Source organism: Oncorhynchus clarkii, chromosome 16, assembly GCF_045791955.1.
Source record: "Oncorhynchus clarkii lewisi isolate Uvic-CL-2024 chromosome 16, UVic_Ocla_1.0, whole genome shotgun sequence".
NCBI lineage: Eukaryota > Metazoa > Chordata > Actinopteri > Salmoniformes > Salmonidae > Oncorhynchus > Oncorhynchus clarkii.
Genome location: NC_092162.1, coordinates 50,539,124 through 50,560,776, shown reverse-complemented (window position 1 = coordinate 50,560,776; position 21,653 = coordinate 50,539,124). Strand labels below are relative to the sequence as shown.

The 21,653-nt window shown below is 41.9% G+C and overlaps 1 protein-coding gene across 1 annotated transcript in view; it reads left to right on the top strand.

Annotated features, from left to right (window-relative positions):
* The window catches only part of LOC139368652 (Rho guanine nucleotide exchange factor (GEF) 19), a 32,724-nt gene that overhangs the window by 10,301 nt on the left and 770 nt on the right, over positions 1-21,653 (top strand). Inside the window, exons 2-15 of the mRNA XM_071107810.1 lie at positions 5,405-6,067; positions 6,283-6,738; positions 6,934-7,075; positions 7,221-7,306; positions 7,545-7,801; positions 8,205-8,365; positions 13,560-13,712; positions 14,994-15,123; positions 15,311-15,385; positions 15,532-15,621; positions 15,902-16,065; positions 16,277-16,435; positions 16,527-16,606; positions 16,838-16,942. Coding sequence (XP_070963911.1) covers positions 5,407-6,067; positions 6,283-6,738; positions 6,934-7,075; positions 7,221-7,306; positions 7,545-7,801; positions 8,205-8,365; positions 13,560-13,712; positions 14,994-15,123; positions 15,311-15,385; positions 15,532-15,621; positions 15,902-16,065; positions 16,277-16,435; positions 16,527-16,606; positions 16,838-16,942 — 2,719 coding nt within the window. The 5' untranslated portion in view covers positions 5,405-5,406. The remainder of the gene's footprint in view (positions 1-5,404; positions 6,068-6,282; positions 6,739-6,933; positions 7,076-7,220; positions 7,307-7,544; positions 7,802-8,204; positions 8,366-13,559; positions 13,713-14,993; positions 15,124-15,310; positions 15,386-15,531; positions 15,622-15,901; positions 16,066-16,276; positions 16,436-16,526; positions 16,607-16,837; positions 16,943-21,653) is intronic.

The following is a 21,653-nucleotide window of genomic DNA, read 5'->3' as shown; positions in this document are numbered from 1 at the left end:
CCAGCCTGGAGTGCTAGGTGGGCGGGATTACACTTTTGGGACTTTTTTATTGGTTAATTGCAGCAGGGAAGCTCTGTTGCAATGAACAGCTCAAGTTTTTTAATGATTTCAAATAGTATTTGAACCCAGGTCTAAAACTCATCCCCCTGACTAAACCGAGTATGTTGCTCTTCTTCCCTCACCCAGTCTGTCTCTTTGATGGAGGGGAGAGGGGAGGGGGGGTAGTATTGTGGAGGGGGCAGGGTGTACTGGTGCCCGAGAGGGGGAAGGCAAAGCTGCACGTCTTGTCATTTACATGCGAGATTCTACACATTTTTGTGGGCTTTTAAATAATATATTGTTGTTTGTGCTGTCTGTTAGCTGGAATCCCGACTCTCGAGCAACAAGTCCGAGATTGTCGGAGGTCAAATATTTAACAGGACACCTTTCTAATGTTTTGTCTCTTTCAGTCAAAGACAGCTGAAATCACTCTCTCGCTAGGCTCAGGTGTGTCTGTCCCCCAAGGTGCTCCTTGTATGTCCATTGTTTGTGTCAGGGTAAGCCAGGTTGTCAGTATGTCTTAATAGGGAAGGAGTAGCTGCCCCAGGCTCTGAACAGGATTAGGACCCACACCAAGTATCAACATTAAGGGGGATTTCTTTCTACTCCATGGCCTCAGAACCTCACCTGTGGGTCTGGAGCAGACAAATGAAAATCTGAATGCCCCTTTTTAAAAACATCTATCCAGCCTTTCATGTCTATGACTAGACTAGACACTTTAGTCTTTTGATTTTGAGAAAATGGTCGCAGTAGGTGGTTCCGAATGTTTGAAGTTGCAATCGCTTTTCAGGTGGGGTTTCATTGTAAATACATTTAATGTAATTTTCATCTCAGTATCCTCTTGCACCCAAGGGATATTTCCAATAACAAATAAATCTTCTCACATTCTCAGTGCTAGTGGAGGAAAAGTTTGACAATCTCCTCCAGAGTGCTATACCCTCAGTTTGTCCTACTGTCCGATACCACTTTGCACATAGAAGATTAATTACTATAACTTAACTTGAATGGGAATGTGCTATGCTGCCTCACCAGCATAGTGGAGAGTCCAATGGTGTGAAATACTGTATATATTATGTCTATGGCATAGTGGCAGAGTCCCCCAGTCTACTACAGGGAAATTAGTGTCCTGATGTGACAGGACTTCACTGCATTCTCACACACATACAGGATGGGGTCACACCACACCGCCAGGCCACTCCACTCCGCCTGCTCAAACACACACATCCCATAACAGACCCCATAACTCTGGATGAGAGACATGAGGGAGAATACGCACATCTTCAGGACAGGTCTCTGTCTGTCCCCTGACTTATGGTTACCCTTTGAAACTGGAAAGAGATAAAGAGAGATTTATGCAAATTGTTTGAGATTGAGGAGGACGGACTGTTGAAAGGCTAAACAGTGACACCAGTCATCATACCCTATTATTATTACCACTTGAAAATTGTGACTGTCACAATGTGTTTTGTTTATCTGCAGTGAGTCCCATGATTCCCATACCAGAGTGAGTGATGTATGACTATGACTAGGAATTAAATAACTTTCAATAAATTCCCTGGTTTTCCTGAAATCCCGGTTGGCGGTAGCCCGTAAGCAGGAAATCCGGAATCCTCCAACCAGGATTTCTGGAAAACCAGGGAATTTATTGAAAGTTCCCGGTATTTTGCAACCTTAACCATGACATTATTACCAAAGAGTTGAAACTATGCTAACATGCTAACTTAAAATGACTGATGATACAGGCATGGAGACTTTTTTTATAACGATGCATCAAAATTGAATTTATGGTATCCATGTTATGAGTCTGATAAGGGATTATGCCGCACATAAAAAATGTTATTTAATCAAAACTGTTATAAAAGAGATTCCAGTGTACTAGCTACTCATTAACAATGTAGACATTCTTTCTTATTGTGGCCTATTAAAATGACAGGGGAAACGCCTATGCCAAAGTCCATAACACTCCCAAATAACACTATACAACCAAAGACACTTTTTAAGCCTTTTGAATGAATACATAACTTACTCGGATACATTTATTGAGATGCCCTTGTTGGTAGTTCTGAGTAGATTAGGTGTCTAGATGGAATGGGCAGACATTGAGCAGATTTTTATGTATAGCACTTTGAGAAGGCAGGGTAGCCTAGTGGTTAGAGCGTTGGACTAATAACCGGACTAGTAACCGGAAGGTTGCAAGTTTAAACCCCGAGCTGACAAGGTACAAATCTGTCGTTCTGCCTCTGAACAGGCAGTTAACCCACTGTTCCTAGGCCGTCATTGAAAATAAGAATTTGTTCTTAACTGACTTGCCTGGTTAAATAAAGGTAAAATAAAAATATCAGCTGATGTACGAAGGGCTATATAGATACATTTGATTTGATTTGACATTGCAGGGTTGCAAGGTGTTACATGTTTTTCTGTATGATAGTAGGGACACAGTGGTAGACTGGATATGGACAGGTTATAGACCATAGAGAAAGAGTGACTTGAACTGGATACTGTCTTATTGTACCTTTATCAGTGGCAGTCGGTGCCATTTAAGATGAGGGAATGCGATTATTTTTGTTCATGAGCATGGCCTTTTTCTATTACAGCAAAAATAATCGTATTCCCTCATCTTAAATGGCACCGACTGCCACTGATAAAGGTACAATAAGACAGTATCCAGTTCAAGTCACTCTTTCTCTATGGTCTATAACCTGTCCATATCCATGCACCCAATTCAATGTAACATCAATAGATTTATACTACATGATACTCACATTTTCCCTATATCCATCATGAGGTTGCTACAACCTAGCCTATGAATGAAAGTTTGTAACGGGCACACAGGTCGAGAGAAAAATCATTAGGCCCTAATCTATGGATTTCACATGACTGGGCAGGAGCACAGGTATGGGTTGACCTGGGAGGGCATAGGCCCACCCACTGGGGAGCCAGGCCAAGCCAATCAGAATGAGTTTTTCCCCACAAAGGGGCTTTATTACAGACAGAAATACTGGGCTGGTGTGGGCTCCCGAGTGTCTCAGTGGTCTAAGGCACTCCATCTCAGTGCTAGAGGCATCACTGCAGACCCTGGTTCAATTCCAGGCTGTATCACGACCAGCCGTGATTGGGAGTCCCAAAGGGCAGCGCACAATTGACCCAGCGTTGTCTGGGTTTAGCTGTCATTGTAAATAAAATTTGTTCTTAACTGACTTGCCTAACTAAATAAATGAAATAAAAAAAACACATGATCTGCGGTTGTGAGGCCAGTTGGACATATTGCCAAATTCTCTAAAACAATGTTGGAGGTGGCTTATGATAGAGAAATGAACATTAAATTATCTGCCAACAGTTCTGGTGGACGTTCCTGCAATCAGCATGCCAATTGTACGATCAGGTGCAAGGTGCACTTGTGTAATGATCATGCTGTTTAATCAGTTTATTGATATGCCACAACTATCAGGTGGATGGATTATCTTGGCAAAGGAGAAATGCTCACAAACAGGGATATAAATACATTTGTGTACAAAAATGGAGAGATATTAGCTTTGTGTGCATATGGAACATTTCTGGGATCTTTTATATCAGCTCATGAAACATGGGACCTGTTGCGTTTATATTTTTGTTCAGTATAGATGTTTTTTCCACTTGGAACTGACAGGTACACTTAACCTTATTCATTGTTTCCTCACACGTTCAGGTGCTAGAATTATTAGTCAATTAAGTCAAGGTCAGAATACTGCGTATGTAGACGCACACATTTCTTTGATCTCCTCCCCAAATGCGTACCGTACCTTGCTGGCACTGGCATTTCCCCATGTTCAAGGCCAGAATACGCATAGAGAGAAAAGTGCTCAAGCTACATGCATGTAACTCCAGTCTGAATTCCCCCCAATTTGTTTATAGTAAGTAACACTAGTGTAAAGTGCCAACCTAATTTCCATGGCTTAGTGGGGGAATCATTTGTGGGTCACTCTCTCTTTTTCTCTCCCTCAATCTCTTAGAATCCCTCTCCCTTCTCTCGGTCTCTCTGAATCTCTAGACTGCTGATCATGTCATAACAACCAGGTTAAAGATTAAACACTGTGAGAGATAGATGGGTCTATATTGTCAGGTGAAAGGTGACGAGGACTGAATATGTAGTCTCACTTGGTTTGGGCGCACTTTGTGAAGGGTTATGGCTGAATGTGTGTGGCTCTGGCCTGGCTCAGCATGCCATCTGTAGATAAAGGAGGTTTGTGTGTGTGTGTGTGGGGGGGGGGGGGGGGGGGGGGGGGTTAGGTAGAGGATAAGTACAGGGGGCTGAGAGCTGTGTGTGGTGCAGTCTTTAATTAGAGCAGGAAGACACTCTCAGCTGCAGCACAGAGCCAGACCTAGAGGAGAGGGGGTGGGGGGTTTCATGCGTCCATGTTCAACTGCCATTTTGCTCCAATGAACAGACATCTTCCTTTGCGAGTATACAGTACATCTTTCACACTGCCACAAGAGAGAGATAGAACAACTGAAAGTATTTCAGGAAACGTACTATTTGATAACAGTATACATTACAAAACCATGACAATTATTTGTGAAGGGGACCTGATTGGTTTGTTTTGGCATACACAAACTATAAACAAACTAGCGGATGAGTCGTTTTGTACTGCATTTGGTACTTGTGCTACAGCAGGTTTGCTTTATGTACAACAGCAACACCTTCCATATAAGGATATAACTGTCTCCACCAGTGGTTAATAGCTGTCTCACTCAGTTTTTCAATTTAACATACCATGTCTCGTATAGAGGGAAGCCTGAATGAGAGACCACATGATGAAATGTTCCTTTTAATAGTGATTAGTGAATACAATATAGCCTACACTGAGTGCACACATCATTCGATATTAAACTGATTATGGCACTAGGCCAAGTATGGAAATAGTCATGTAAACACCTTACTCTGCTTGTCATAATAAGGTCAAAATCGAAGTAAGCATACGTCGATTAAAACACCTGGTTTTCTTTTTTCTTTCAAATTATTAGACATGTAAACAGTTTAATCAGCACTCCGGCTGTGAATTTGATCTGCACATGTGCACCTGTAGCGCAAGCCTCCCTTTTCTGCATTTATTTAAGTCCCACCAGGTAGCCTGATTTCAAATATGTCCATGTAAACAGGATTATTAGGGAAATGGTTATTCTTGCAAAGCATGTAAACGTTTTAAACACACTATTATATTAATCTGATAATCTATAATCTATAATAATGGTATTATTGTGTGCACGTAACCATGCTCAGTGGGTGCTGTTTTACCAGATATGGCAAGAGGATACTATGTTAGCATTTTGAAGTTTATTGCAAAAACTTGTTTCTCCTTTCTTCTGCATTTCCCATGTGTTCTCTCAGTCATGCTTCCCGGGTATGGATTCTCCCCTCTCCCTGACTTCCAGCCTCACCTCCATGTCTTCCGTTGCCGAGGAGAGTGTCCCAGCATGTGGTTCCCGGTCTCAGGCGAGTCCCAGGCTTTGAGCGAGGCCCGGGACGACAGGCCTCTCCTGCGGCAGTGCCAGCACAACCACATCGCCGTGTGTCAGAAGGAGCAACAGCCGCCTGTGACCCCCAGCGACAACGGCCATGGATCACCTACTGCAGACGCTCAGCACTCCACCCCTTTGCCTCTGAATCATCGCAAACACACAAGGACTGAAGCAGAAAATGGCGGCTGGAGGAGTAACCCTGATCAAGACACTGATACGGACCTGACTTCAGACTCTCAGATGCCAGGGGGTGACGTTGAGCTTTTTATCCGGGAAGATAGGAGGACTGACCCTCCAGGGCAAGAGAAGTGTGAGAGACCCATGGTGGTGTCGACGGTGTTTCGTCCCCTCCACACAGCCCTCAGCCTGCCCCTGTTCCTCCCTCTGTCCTCCCTGTACAAGGACACAGACTACTGTAACTCTCAGTCACCTGGCTCTCCATCCTCACATGAGCCTCCGGAGATGCAGACCCCAGACACCTGTCGACCCCAGAGGAGGACGTCACAGGGTTCACTCAAGGAAAAGTCTATCCGTAAGTACAGTATCTATCCATTCCACTTTGTCAACTCTCTGTTAGTCCTCATCAGGAGAATGTTTCTTTCCTCCTTCATTTTGTCATCTGTAGGACATAAAAATCACACTTCAAATCTTACTTCTGAAATATTTTGTACAAGGCCTATTTCCAATATGACTGGCTGTAGTTTGCAGAGAAGTCTTCACCTCAGTTTTTTTTGTGTTGTGTCCTAGGGCGTAAGATGCGAGTGTACTCACCAGACAGCCTGAGTGACGATTCTTTGGCCAGCCCCATTCTGGATGGCGACTACCTCTTCTCAGGACCCTTCGATTCCTTCCTGGAGGAGGACATCGGGGGAGACCCTGTAGATGCCACGAGCCCCTCATCAACAGGGGACACACCCAACCCCCGAAAGACTCCACCTTTTTCCGCAGAGCTGCTGCAGTTGTCAGAGCACTCATCTGTCTTGAACTGTGGGGCTGTAGAGAATTCCTCGGCCACCGGAGGAAGCTCTTTAGCCCGCTCCAGTATGGCGGAACACGAGCGGCGTCGCTTCTCAGCCTCAGAGCTGATCTCACGGCTACAGCTTTCCCAGAGGAAGAACTCGTTCACACTAAAGCTTGGCAAGTCACTGTCAGCTCGCGTGGCCTCCCGCGACAGGCAGAACCCCAGCAACTTCAGCCCTGACTGTGAGTGTCCTGCCTCAGGGTTGAGCACCACTGCAGTGGGATGTGTTAGACATTATGTTTTTGACAGCAAATGCTATAACCAATTTAGCAAAGCTGGTTTCTATGTAAGAGGATGTTTAAACTTGAGACAACTTTCTGTAGTGGTTGTGTGTTTGCTAGGTTCCTTCCACCTCCATCTACTTTCTTCCTCTCCAGATAAGTCCACTTCCAGGCATCGTTGCTCAGGTGGTGCCAGTGACAGCGCCCCCCATAGTCCAGTAGGACCTACACCGCAACTGCCATCTGCAGACAAAAACACGCAACAACATCGACGTAGCACCGGATTCACAATCAAAAAGTGTGTTTTAACAGCAAAAAATGGGTGTATTATATCAAAGTTAAACTCACAAATTTAAACTACAAATCTTAGCTGGAAGTGAGTTGTAAGGTTGTCCACTGTGAATAACACTGTTATAACGACTATAAATACTACTTTCCCACAGTTTGAGGAAGAAATCCATTGAGGATGATTGGTGCACTCCTCCCACAGTCAGCAGATCCAATCGTCTGTCACGGTTTCTCCCCAGCTGTGAGTCTTGTGTAAAAAATTTGGTTTATTCCACCTCCCTTCTCCACCTCCATTATCAATGGTATTTATATGGCATTGCAATGGTATCCACACTCGTTCAACCACATGCTACATAACAACATAATATCTGAAAGTATTTTTTTCAAAACTTTCTGCAATATTGATTTTAATTCTCAATCACCCCTATGTACTCTTCTTACTCAAATTCTCATCGCTCTCTCTCTTTCTCTCTCCTCAGCAATTCTGTACCAGGAGTACAGTGATGTTGCAATCAACCGAGAAATCCTGAGGCAGCAGGGGGAGGAGCCAGGTGCTGAGGAGGAGGGGCTAAGGGAGGAAGGGGCTGGGGAGACTCCATCTCCATCTAATCTGTCTCCATCCAGCTCCTTTTGCTCATCACGAGGCTCCGCCTTCTCGCTGTGGCAAGACATCCCTGATGTCCGGACCAGCGGTCAGCTGGACAACTTCAGCAACGTGGAGCGCAAACTACAGGAGGTGAGAACATGGGGATGACATCAAGCCAGATTGGGATTTGGGAAGCACTCATAGAGATGGATAGAAGGTGTGCCCAATATCCTATCTTTTGTGGAAAGTGCAGCCTCTATCCATGTCTATGGCAGCACTACAGGCTTTTAGCATATCCAATTAGCCAGCCAAGTTGATCTGTTTCATCTATGGGATGGATTACCTATTTTGTTAACATAACATATTTTGATTTGTGGTCATAACATTAAATTCATAGATTTTCCCAATATGTCTCATGATAACTTCATGATTTTAATATTTAGATAAAGTATTTCATTTTTCATATTTAGATAAATAAAGTATCATGTTTTTAATTGTGAGTGAGAGGTGTGCCTATTGCTTCCTAAAGGCCCATAATGTCTCCTCATCACAGGCCAAGTTTGAGCTGGTGACATCAGAGGCGTCGTACATTCGGAGTCTGACCATCGCAGTGGACCATTTTATGCTGTCCCAGGAGCTGGGGGAGTGTCTGGGGGCCCAGGACAGACAGTGGCTCTTCTCCAAGCTCCCCGAGGTCAAGGACGTCAGTGAGAGGTATAGTAAATGAATGTATGTCATGAGATTCTCTGTTTTTTCTGTCTTGGTTTTTCTTATTCTTCTGTTTCTCTTCAAATCAAATTTGATTAGTCACAAACAGGTGTAGACTAACAGTGAAATGCTTACTCATGGGCCCTTCCCAACAATGCAGAGAGGAAAAAGAGAAATAATAAAAAAATAATAACACAAGGAATAAATACACAATAAGTAACGATAATATATACAGGGTACCAGTACCAAGTAGATGTGCAGGGGTACGAGGTAATTAAGGTAGATATGTACATATAGGAAGAGATAAAGTGACTAGGCAACAGGCAGTGGTGTAAAGTACTTAAGTAAAAATACTTTAAAGTACTACTTAAAGAAAATAATATACTTTTTACTCCATACATTTTCCCTGACACCCAAAAGTACTTGATACATTTTGAATGCTTAGCAGGGCAGAAACATTGTCCAATTCATGCAATTATCAGAAGAAAATGCCTGGTAATCCTTACTACCTCTGATCTGGCAGACTCACTAACACAAATGCTTTGTTTGTAAATGATGTGTGAGTGTTGAAGTGTGCCCCTAGTGATCCATACATTTAAAAAAAAATAATAATAATGCCGTCTTGTTTGATTTAATATTAGGAATGATGTATACTTTTACTATTGATACTTAAGTATATTTTAGCAATTACATTTACTTTTGATACTTAAGTAGATTTAAAAACAAATATTTTTTTAGTTTTACTGAGTAGTGTTTTACTGGGTGACTTTCACTTTTACTTGAGTCCTTTTTTGTTAAGGTATCTTTACTTTTACTCAGGTATGACAATTGGGTACTTTTTCCACCACTGGCAACAGGATAGATAATAAACAGTAGCAGCAGCATACATAAACATAAACAGTAGCAGGAAGGAACTCACAGCCAAGGTAAAAATACACAATTCCAACATGGATCGTCTACTCAGGGAAAACAGGGTGATGAAGGAGTCGTACATACATACAAAGTCGTAGCATGCGTGGAAATCATTTATTTCTGAGATTCCTGATGACGCATCCAATAATCCAGAGGGCGGATTCAGAGAATTCATGCAATCCGCCTTGAAACTTCCTATAGAGACTGTAAACAAGGTGGCTTTCCACCAAGTACAAAGACTTGGAGCTATGACCGACAAGACCAAGGGTCCCCGACCGATCATCACAAAATTTGAACACTACCAACAAAAGGAGCTGATCAAAAGCAGGGGAAAGGAGCTTAAAGGGAGATAAACAAACGTCCTAAGAGACTGTATCCGGTACAAAGGCAACAACGAGAGAAGAGTAAGCGTGCCTTTATCATTGTGGACAAACTCTTTATAGATGGACAGCTATTCTGAGACAGCTCCATAACACCAGGCTGTACTAAATTCTACAGGGACTTCAGATTACGAAAAAAAGAAAGTATGGGAACTGTAAAAATATTTGAACATTACGAAGTGGATATGAACACACAGGTACTCAATTACATGCATGCTTACACATACGGACTTACACACACAAACAGCTGATCTCGCTCTCATTCTTCTTCTCTTCTCTCTCTCTATTGTCAATAACAGTTTTATAATTTTATGTGTTTGTTTGTCTATCTTTTTTATGTATTTGTCTACAAGTTTATATATGTTTACAACAAGCAAGGGGAGATATCAGAATAATAACATATTGTACTGAATACATTTGTACTGTAGTGAGAGTAATGCAAGGTCTAGAGTAATGCAAGGTCTATTTTACGATCATGTGAAACGTCAATTGCTATGGAAATGCTGGGATGTGTTTTTCGATGATGTTAAAGATAATTATGATGCAACTATGACGGTGATATGATATGGATTACAATTATCATCATGAATATCAAGGCTATACGACCTATATGTTACACACATAGACACTCAACCATGCAAATTGACAGAGTTATTATTTTTTGGACATAACACATTATAGTCTTACTCTACAGACATCGTACACACTCTCACCAAATCACATCCAATATCATACACATCAACCTACTCAGATTTACTACACACATAATATCTTGTCTCAATTTTCTAACATCTGTGGCATTGGCTCACAGGAAAACAGGCAAGGGAATAAAACAAATATATTGCTAGAACCTATTGCTTGAATTCTAAATATCAGACATTTGAAAACTCTAGTTTTGACCGTCATAATACCTCTGATGGCAGTAACTTTACAAGCACTAATTATGGTCAATTTAGACTGAGAATAGTATCTAGTTATGGTAAGGAGTGAAATAAGTATAGCCAGTTATAATTATAACGGTTTAGCAGATTGTAAAAAAAGATCCGTCTTTACATGGCTAAAAGAAAAGGAATATAGCATATACTGTTTACAGGAAACTCAATACATCCTTAGATGTATTGGGGTGGTGGAATCATTTTCTGTCATGGACAAAGGACCTCAAATGGTGTGATGATATTATTAACAACAATTTCGATCTGAATGTGCAAATAGTCAGGAATGATTCGCAAGGAAGGTGGATCCTTTTGAATATGAAAGTGGACGAAATAAGAGATGTGGCTCATTAATCTATATGGTCCAAATCAGGATGATCCACACTTCTTCAAAATAATTTATATCCATTTATTGAACTTACAACAAATTATCAATTAATTATGGTAGGAGACTATAACACAGTGTTAAGTACCTCATTGGACCATAAAGGTAATCACTCTACAAACTATCATCACCGTGCCCTGAAGGAAATCACAAATATTATGGACACATTAGAAATAGTGGATATTTGGACACTAAAAACTAGTGAGATATACATGGAGGAGACTTAATCAAGCTAGTCATCTTGACTACTTTCTTGACTCTTTCTCTCTTGCATCAAAGGTTAAAAAAGTTTTAATAGGAGACAGAATGCAATCGGATCATGATTTAATTGGCATTCACAAAACTCTTATAGATTTTCCACGTGGACGGGTATATTGGAAATTTAATCCAAGTTTACTGGAGGACAACTTAGTTAAAAATAAGACAAAATCATTTATAACTGAATTTTTCCCATATAATATAGGTTCAGCAAATCCCTTTATTGCTTGGGATACCTTTAAATGTACCTTCAATTCAATATTCATCAATAATTTAAAAAAGCAGTTTCTGGCTAAAGAGACAAGACTAACAAAGGAAATCCATGAACTAATAGTACAGGTAGTTAGCAATAAAAACAATACTACAGAGATACAAAATAAGTTAGAGGAAAAACAAAAAGAACTTGAGGAACTTATTCAAGAATGATCTAATGTAATCTATTACAAAAATAAAGCAAACTAGATGGAATATGGAGAAAAATGCACAAAATTCTTCTTGAATCTCCAATACAGAAACGCTAACAAAAATAATTTGCAGAAACTCGTTACTGAAGACGGAGTCGTCTATGATTCTCTGAATTGTATTTTAAAAGAGGCAGCTAATTATTTTAGGCAGATGTTCTCTTTTCCGTCTCATCCTCTCCCACTGAATGAAGATTACGGTAAGGAATTCTTTCCAAAATATATAAAAAATGGAAAATGAACAAATTTACAAAAAGATCAATGCGAAGGCCAAATTACAGAGGAATAACTTTTTGAGGCTATTAAATCCTTTCAGTCTGGAAAAACCCCAGGGCTTGATGACAAGCGTTTTTTGATATTCTAAAAGCTCCATTGTTAGATTTGTTTTAACTACTCCTATATAAATTATAGTCTGTCAGGTACTTAGCAGGAAGGTCTTATTTCTCTATTATTAAAACAAGACCCAGATGGAGGCCCCTTACACTTCAATATTGTGATGCAAAAATACTAGTGAAATGCATAGCACTCAGAATTAAAAGGGTTTTACCAGGTATTGTTCATCCTGATCAGACAGGTTTTTTACATGGTCGATACAATGGAGATAATATACAACAACTACTAGAAATAATAGAACATCATGAAACATCTAAGGAGCCAGGCCTGGTATTTATAAAAAAAATCTTCACTTATTCAAAAGTTTTACTTGAAGCCTAAATGGTTTACTAAGAAAAGCTCATCCATTGTTTTAAAATTGCCTTTTTGCCTTTGTGCGGATTGCCATGTCTCCTTTTTGTTTAATTGAAAACGATACTTTTTTCAAAGTATCTCTCTTTTTCAAACAAAATAAAACATGATAAAAAGTATGTTTAAATGACACAGAGGGGCAGTGGTTTTACAACTAATGCCAGTTTGCATGAGACTGATGCCGTGCAGGTGTTTGTACACATGAATATACATACACTCTCATTCAAATAAACGCATACAAGAACACACACATACATGTAATAGTGCCAGACATGCACACAAACATATACAGTTGGCATTGCTGTTATGATTTTAGTTATCCTTGGTGTCCTTTGTTTTAAATGTATTATATATATATATTTTTTTAAATGTTGCAGTGTTGTTTGCTATTTTCTTCTGTCTTCCTTTTTTCTCTTTTAAATGTATATATTTTCTTTCTTCTTCTTCTTGGGGGGGGGGGTGATTGTGGGAGGGGTCTCGAATGGTTGCAGGACAGCTATTGGGGAACTGTGGGGGGATCTTGGAGGGTTCGGATTCACGTTTGGCCTGGTGGGAGATCTGTCAACGTGCCCCTTGAGCAGGGCATTGAACCTTGATGCTTCTGTGTGTTACTCTGAATGGAAGTCTGTTGGATGATTGGTCTGATGTAGTTGTTGAGCGGCTTCACTGCAAGTATATTGTATGTTTCGGATATTCAATAATATATATATATATTTTTTTTAAAGTAGCAGCATATGTGATGAGTTAAAAGAGTTAGTCACAAAAGGGTCAATGCAGATAGTCCAGGTAGCTATTGGTTAACTATTTAACTTACTATTTAGCAGTCTTATGGCTTGGGGATAGAAGCTTTTCGGGGTCCTGTTGGTTCAAGTCTTGCTGCATCGGTATTGCTTGCTGTGCAGTAGTAGAGAAAACAATCTATGACTTGGGTGGCTGAAGTCTTTGACCATTTTTAGGGGCCTTCCTCCGACACTGCCTGGTATAGAGGTCATGGATGGCAGGTAGCTTAGCCCCACTGCTTTCAATATCTCTCTGTTTCGATCCCAAGCTCGATTTTCTCTGAATATTTCACTTTCTTTGTTACTCCCTCTCTTCCTTTCTCTCTCTTCCTTTCATCTCTCTCTCTAGGTTCCTGCAGGACCTGGAGCACAGACTGGAGGAGGACATCTTGCGTTTTGACGTGTCTGACATCGTCCTGGCCCACTGTCCCGCCCTGCGAAGGGTCTACCTCCCCTACGTGACCAACCAGGCCTACCAGGAACAGACCTACCAGCGCATGTTGTGAGCAGTCTTACTTTGTGTGTAATCTACTTTGCTTTGTTGCACATTTGAGACCGTAAGTATAATGCAAATTATGTTGCTCAGTGCCTAGTACACACGCTCGAATTGTCACTTTGTACATATGGATATCGACGGTGTGCAGGTTTCTGTTCCAGCCCAGCACTAACACACCTGGTTCAACTAATCATCAAGACCAAGTGTGCTAGTGCTGGGTTGGAATGAAACCCTGTAGCTCTTCAGAAACAGGGTTCATGACCATAGATATATGTGAACCGATTCAGGAAACTAGGCGTATGTTGCAAGTCACGACTTCACAGGAGAGCCGTTTGAACTTGAGAAAAATGTTGTTAGCTAGCTAATGACAGCCTAATGAATGTGGTTAGCTAGCTAACATTGAACCTGGTTGGTTAGCTCCCAGCACTGTGGCATTGTTGGCACTGTTCATTGTTGTTTAACTAGCTAACGTTAGCTGGCTGGCTTGTTAGCTAACATTGTTTGAATTTACACTTTGTTTACATAGCTAGGTTCATTGTTTACCTAGATAGCTATATGTCTTAAGATAAAGTGTACTGTTAGCTAGCTAGCTAACGTTAGTTGGCTGGCTCCCTAGCTGATGTTATTATTCATATTCCAGAGCCATTTGCTTTTCTAATTAGAGCCAAATGTTAGCTAGATAACATTGAACCTGGTTGGTTAGCTCCCAGCACTGTGGCATTGTTGGCACTGTTTATTGTCGTTTAATTAGCTAATATTAGCTGGCTGGCTCGTTAGCTAACGTTACGTGATGTGTGTACAACACCCATTGAATATGGCCAGTGTCAGTAAACATCTGCAAAGTAATAAAATTGTTGCCAGCAGAGTTGGTTAGGCTGTTTTCATTGTTATCCAATCATTCGCTCCGATAGCGAAACGAGATGGGTGGGGCTAAAGCTTAAGAGGGTGTGAACGATGCTGAATGGGTGTAGACAAAGAAGAGCTCTTCACTAAATGCCAAAACATTTAAAGGCCATTTTCTCAAATGTGAGTTTACAATTTATCAACTTTAAAAGACAACAAACAAACTTCCATTTGTTCCTCAAATGCAGTGTACGTTATCTCATTTTGTATCTCTGACTCTCTACTTTTATCCAATGTATAAAAATAAAAAACACAATTTCAAATTTTGCTACATAAGACCGAAACAAGGTGGTGAGTCACATATACACATATATCTCCAATCCATACCAGTGAAGGTTTTTTCTGACCATGTTGCTAGATTTGAAGCGATTTTTGTCTCTGTAGACAGGAGAATGCTCGCTTCCCAGGTATCCTGGCTCGTTTGGAAGAAGACCCCATCTGCCAGCGTCTTCCCCTCGCCTCCTTCCTCATCCTCCCCTTCCAGAGGATCACACGGCTCAAGATGCTGGTGGAGGTATGATAGAGCACCCTTGTTCACCATAGAATTAAACTATTCATGACTGGCTGTAGGGACAAAACAATTACTCTACCTTACATCAAGTTACTGTCCAGTGAATAAGCAAATATACAGCAGCAGGCTTTGCAGTGTCCTGAGGTGAAAGTTGAGATCCAAAATGTTCTATCTTCCTTCTATCTTATAGAATATCCTAAAGAGGACAACACCAGGCTCTAGGGATGAGGACACAGCCACCAAGGCCTTCAATGAGCTGAAAAAGGTAGCATAAAATAAAACACATACCAAAAGTTGAAGTTTGGTTAATTTTTGTTCGTTATACAAAATAAATAATAGAGAAATGATTAAACTTTTTACTAATAGACTATATTGCCTAAAACATTGAAATAACCATTCTTATCACAACAGATTATAAAGGAATGTAACTCCAGTGTGCAGTCAATGAAGAGGATGGAAGAGCTCATTCACCTCAATAAGAAGATCCACTTTGAGGGCAAGGTAGATGACAACATCTCTCATTAGGAACAACCTCATTCATTTTCAGTACACCTCCTGTATACTCATGTACAGTATATTCCCCTTTCCCCTATCCACTGCTGAGAATCAATGGTTTTGGACAACAACAAATCCTATTTCTTATTATTGCCATAGTATGGATTAACCATATAATGTTTGTCCATTGTAGATTGCAAGTAAAGAAACCACATGCCTCTAACCCCAGTAATAATTAAATAACTGTTCATTCATGCTCATTACTCACATACATCTCCCCTTTTAGATATTCCCTCTTATCTCCCAGTCTCGCTGGCTGGTCAAGCATGGAGAACTGCTCGAAGTGGACACACAGACCATGAGTATTTCTGGGTCAAAGTTCAAGTTGCCCACAAGGCCTGTGTACCTGCATCTGTTCAATGACTGTCTTCTGCTGTCCAAGAAGAAGGAGTGAGTACTAAAGCTGTACAATGTAGAGGGAGAATAGAAAGAAAAGTGTTTTATATGTATGGCGTAATGCCATTCTACAGTATGCTGAGCTATGCTATGCTCTGCCACACTATGCAACACTATGTATGGTGTTACTGTATGTCATAAATGTTGGTTGATTGAGTGATGCATGGCATACATTGACAAATTCCTGTCTCTGGTCTGTCTGCAGCACGTGGAAGTTCATGGTGTTTGTTCACGCTAAGATCGGGCAGCTGAAGGTGAAGGACCTCAGTCAGAAGCTTCAGGGCATCTCAGGTTTCATCTTCCACCTGCAGCTGTGTGAGGGCCGGCAACTCAAACACCAGATCCTACTCAAGGCCCACACTGAGTGAGCTGCTATACATACCACTATCATGATATGTAATGGTAGTGATAAAGTAGGAACTGACAGCCTCTACGTGGGTTTTGTTTCTTCCCAGGAGTGGGAAACAAAGATGGATCACAGCCATGTTCCCCTCTGATCCATTGGAAGATATTGAGCAGGCCACTGAGAATGATGGTAAGTAGCTGCTTTATCAATAGTCTGGATAAGCAGTCACATCTTGCAGTGCTGATTAAGTATTTCAATGACTTATAAACCAACTTCAGTCATGTCCCTGAGCTTCTGTTGTTTCATTTACTGTAACTTGGAAAATATTGCATTACGTTTTAAAATATTTAAAAAATCGATTTTAACGGAAGTACAGCCTTTTCAGTAATTTTATACACCTTTGGTTGTTTCTCCTCTCAGATCTTTCCCAAGTTCAATGCATCAAGAGTTACCAGGCCCAAGAGCATGATGAACTTACATTGGAGAAGGCTGATATTCTTCAAGCCAAGACCATTACAAGTGACGGTGAGAAACTCCCTTTGGCAAGCTCACATTAAACTCTATCATCATAAGCAGGTTCAATCCAAGATGGGCAGGTTCAATCCAAGATGGCGTAGCAGTCAGACATATTTGTCCTTCGTCTTGTCGTGTCCCATGTATATATATTTTTATATATTTTTCTTCGCATATCTTTTAATATTTTTCTAAACCCTTACTTCAAAATACTCTCCTGCAACTCGCCTCACCCAATGTGGTGTGGACATTTTTAATTCTTCTCTGCCTCTATTACTCTCCAACATAAACTAGCCAGCTAACTAGCCAGCTAACGGTCATCAGCTAACCTCTAGCCAGTTTGTACAAAGCGATTCAACCAGAGCATACCGGACCTATTTTTCTCTCCAAATCTCCGGATTCCTATCGCAAGCTCTGAACCTTCTCACCTTCCGACCTTCGCAGCTAACGTCCCCTGAATGCTATCTGTCTAGAGCACAACGGACTGTTGGCTTACGAGGCCCATCAAATACATTCCAAAGCCACTAGCTAGCAGTCAGCTATCCTTTGCTAGCGGTCATCAGCTACCTTTATCCCGGACAACTCTCGCCAGTCTGTACAGCGCGACTCAAACCAGAGCTAGTCGGACTTATTCTTCTCCATATCTCCGGATTCCTATCGCAAGCTCTGAACCTATTATTTTTTTCATTTTTATGTTTAATTGTTTCTTTTTTATTATTATTATTTTTTTTTTTTAAATTTTATGATATTTTTTCCCCCCACCTGGAATTATAGCAGCTAACAACCCCTGAACGCACAGCCGCAAATCTGCGGCCTGCTAGCTATCTAAAGCACATTGGACTGCTGGCTTAAGAGGCCCTTCGGACATATTTCAAAGCCCACTATACATATTTTGCCAATTGGCCTGGTTTACCCTGCTGATCTGTCCGCTGATGTAACTGCACGAGGGGGCCACAACAGACTTTCCTCCTCTAAGGCCTTTCTGTTAGCCTGCTAACCCTGTGCCGCTAGCTGCCTGAAGCCACGCACTGGACTTGTATGATCACCCGGCTACGCATGCCTTTCCCTAACGTCACCATGCCGTGTCGATTGCTGTTCTGGTTTGTAACTGTTGTTTTATTTCACTGTAGAGCTTCTAGCACTGCTCAACACGCCTCGGCTAACAATTTAGTTCCACCTCCCACACACGCAGTGACATCACCTGGTTTAAATGCTATTTCTAGAGACAATATCTCTTTCATTATCACTATATGCACAGGTTTACCCCCACTGTATTCACATCCTACTATACCTTTGTCTGTACATTATGCCTTGAATATATTCTACCGTGCCCAGAAATCTGCTCCTTTTACTCTCTGTTCTGAACGTACTAGGCGTCCAGTTCTGTTAGCCTTTAGCCGTACCCTTATCCTACTCCTCCTCTGTTCCTCTGGTGATGTAGAGGTTAATCCAGGCCCTGCAGTGTCTACCTCCACTCCCATCCCCAAGGCTCTCTCATTTGTTGACTTCTGCAACCGTAAAAGCCTTGGTTTCATGCATTTTAACATTAGAAGCCTCCTCCCTAAGTTTGTTTTATTCACTGCCCTAGAACACTCCACCAATCCGGAAGTCCTAGCCGTGTCTGAATCCTGGCTTAGGAAGACCACCAAAAACCTTGAAATTTCCATTCCTAACTATAACATTTTTCGACAAGATAGAACTGCCAAAGGGGGCGGTGTTGCAATTTACTGCAAAGATAACCTGCAGAGTTCTGTCTTACTATCCAGGTCTGTACCAAACAATTTGAGCTTCTACTTCTAAAAATGAACCTTTCCAGAAACAAGTCTCTCACCGTTGCCGCTTGCTACAAGACCACCCTCTGCCCCCAGCTGTGCCCTCGACACCATATGTGATTTGATTGCCCCCCATCTATCTTCTGAGCTCGTGCTGCTAGGTGACCTAAACTGGGACATTCTTAACACCCCGGCCATCCTACAATCTAAGCTTGATGCCCTCAATCTCACACAACTTATCAATGAACCTACCAGGTACAACCCCAAATCCATAAACACGGGCACCCTCATAGATGTCATCCTAACTAACTCACCCTCCAAATACACCTCTGCTGTTTTCAACCAAGATCTCAGCGATCACTACCTCATTGTCTGCATCCGTAATGGGTCTGCGAGCAAATGACCACCCCTCATCACTGTCAAACGCTCCCTAAAACACGAACAGGCCTTTCTAATCGACCTGGCAGTTGTATCCTGGAATGACATTGACCTCATCCCGACCGTAGAGGATGCCTGGTTATTCTTTAAAAGTGTCTTCCTCACCATCTTAAATAGGCATGCCCCATTCAAAAAATGTAGAACCAGGAATAGATATAGCCCTTGGTTCACTCCAGACCTGTCTGCCCTTGACCAGCACAAAAACATCCTGTGGCGTTCTGCATTAGCATCGAATAGCCCCCGGGATATGCAACTTTTCAGGGAAGTTAGGAACCAATATACACAGGCAGTTAGGAAAGCTAAAGCTAGCTTTTTTAAACAGAAATTTGCATCCTGCAGTACAAACTCAAAAAAGTTCTGAGACACTGTAAAGTCCATGGAGAATAAGAGCACCTCCTCCCAGCTACCCACTGCTCTGAGGCTAGGAAACACTGTTACAACCGACAAATCCACTATAATTGAGAATTTCAATAAGCATTTCTCTACGGCTGGCCATGCTTTCCACCTGGCTACCCCTACCCCGGTCAACTGCCCGGCACCCTCCACAGCAACCCGCCCAAGCCCCCACCATTTCTCCTTCACTCATATCCAGATAGCTGATGTTCTGAAAGAGCTGCAAAATCTGGGCCCCTACAAATCAGCCGGGCTAGACAATCTGGACCCTCTCTTTCTAAAATTACCTACCGAAATTGTTGCAACCCCTATTACTAGCCTGTTCAACCTCTCTTTCGTATCGTCTGAGATTCCCAAAGATTGGAAAGCTGCCGCGGTTATCCCCCTCTTCAAAGGGGGAGACACTCTAGACCTAAACTACTACAGACCTTTATCTATCCTACCCTGCATCTCTAAGGTCTTTGAAAGCCAAGTTAACAAACAGATTACTGACCATTTTGAATCACATCGTACCTTCTCCGCTATGCAATCTGGTTTCCGAGCTGGTCATGTGTGCACCTCAGCCACGCTCAAGGTCCTTAACGATATCATAACCACCATCGATAAGAGACATTACTGTGCAGCTGTATTCATCGACCTGGCCAAGGCTTACAACTCTGTCAATCACCACATTCTTATTGGCAGACTCAATAGCCTTGGTTTCTCAAATGATTGCCTCGCCTGGTTCACCAACTACTTCTCTGATAGAGCTCAGTGTGTCAAATCGGAGGGCCTGTTGTCCGGACCTCTGGCAGTCTCTATGGGGGTGCCACAGGGTTAAATTCTCGGGCCGACTCTCTTCTCTGTATACATCAATGATGTCGCTCTTGCTGCTGGTGATTCTCTGATCCACCTCTACGCAGACGACACCATTCTGTATACTTCTGGCCCTTCTTTAGACACTGTGTTAATTAACCTCCAGACGAGCTTCAATGCCATACAACTCTCCTTCCGGGGCCTCCAACTGCTCTTAAACGCAAATAAAACTAAATGCATGCTATTCAACCGATCATTGCCCGCACCTGCCCGCCCATCCAGCATCACTACTCTGGACGGCTCTGACTTAGAATACGTGGATAACTACAAATACCTAGGTGTCTGGCTAGACTGTAAACTCTCCTTCCAGACTCACATTAAGTATCTCCAATCAAAAATGTAATCTAGAATTGGCTTCCTATTTCGCAACAAAGCTTCCTTCACTCATGCTGCCAAACATACCCTTGTAAAACTGACCATCCTACCGATCCTTGACTTCGGCGATGTCATCTATAAAATAGCCTCCAACTTTCTACTCAGAAAACTGGATGTAGTCTATCACAGTGCCATCCGTTTTGCCACCAAAGCCCCATACACCACTCACCACTGTGACCTATACGCTCTCGTTGGCTGGCCCTCGCTTCATACTCGTCGCCAAACCCACTGGCTACAGGTTATCTACAAGTCACAGCTAGGTAAAGCCCCCTCCTATCTCAGCTCGCTGGTCACCATAGCAGCACCCACTCGTAGCACGCGCTCCAGCAGGTATATCTCACTGGTCACCCCCAAAGCCAATTCCTCCTCTGGTCGCCTTTCCTTCCAGTTCTCTGCTGCCACTGACTGGAACGAACTGCAAAAATCACTGAAGCTGGAGATTCCCATCTCCCTCACTAGCTTTAAGAACCAGCTGTCAGAGCAGCTCACAGATCACTGCACCTGTTCATAGCCCATCTGTATACAGCCCATCTATCTACCTCATCCCCAAACTGTATTTATTTATTTTGCTCCTTTTGCACCACAGTATCTCTACTTGCACATCCATCTTTTGCACATCTACCATTCCAGTGTTTAATTGCCATATTGTAATTACTTTGCCACCATGGCCTATTTATTGCCTTAACTCCCTTATTTGACCTAATTTGCACTCACTCTATATAGACTTTGTTTGTTTTTTTTCTACTGTATGTTTTGTTCATTCCACGTGTAACTCTGTGTTGTTGAATGTGTCGAACTGCTATGCTTTATCTTGGCCAGGTCGCAGTTGCAAATGAGAACTTGTTCTCAACTAGCTTATCTGGTTAAATAAAGGTTAAATAATTGTTTTT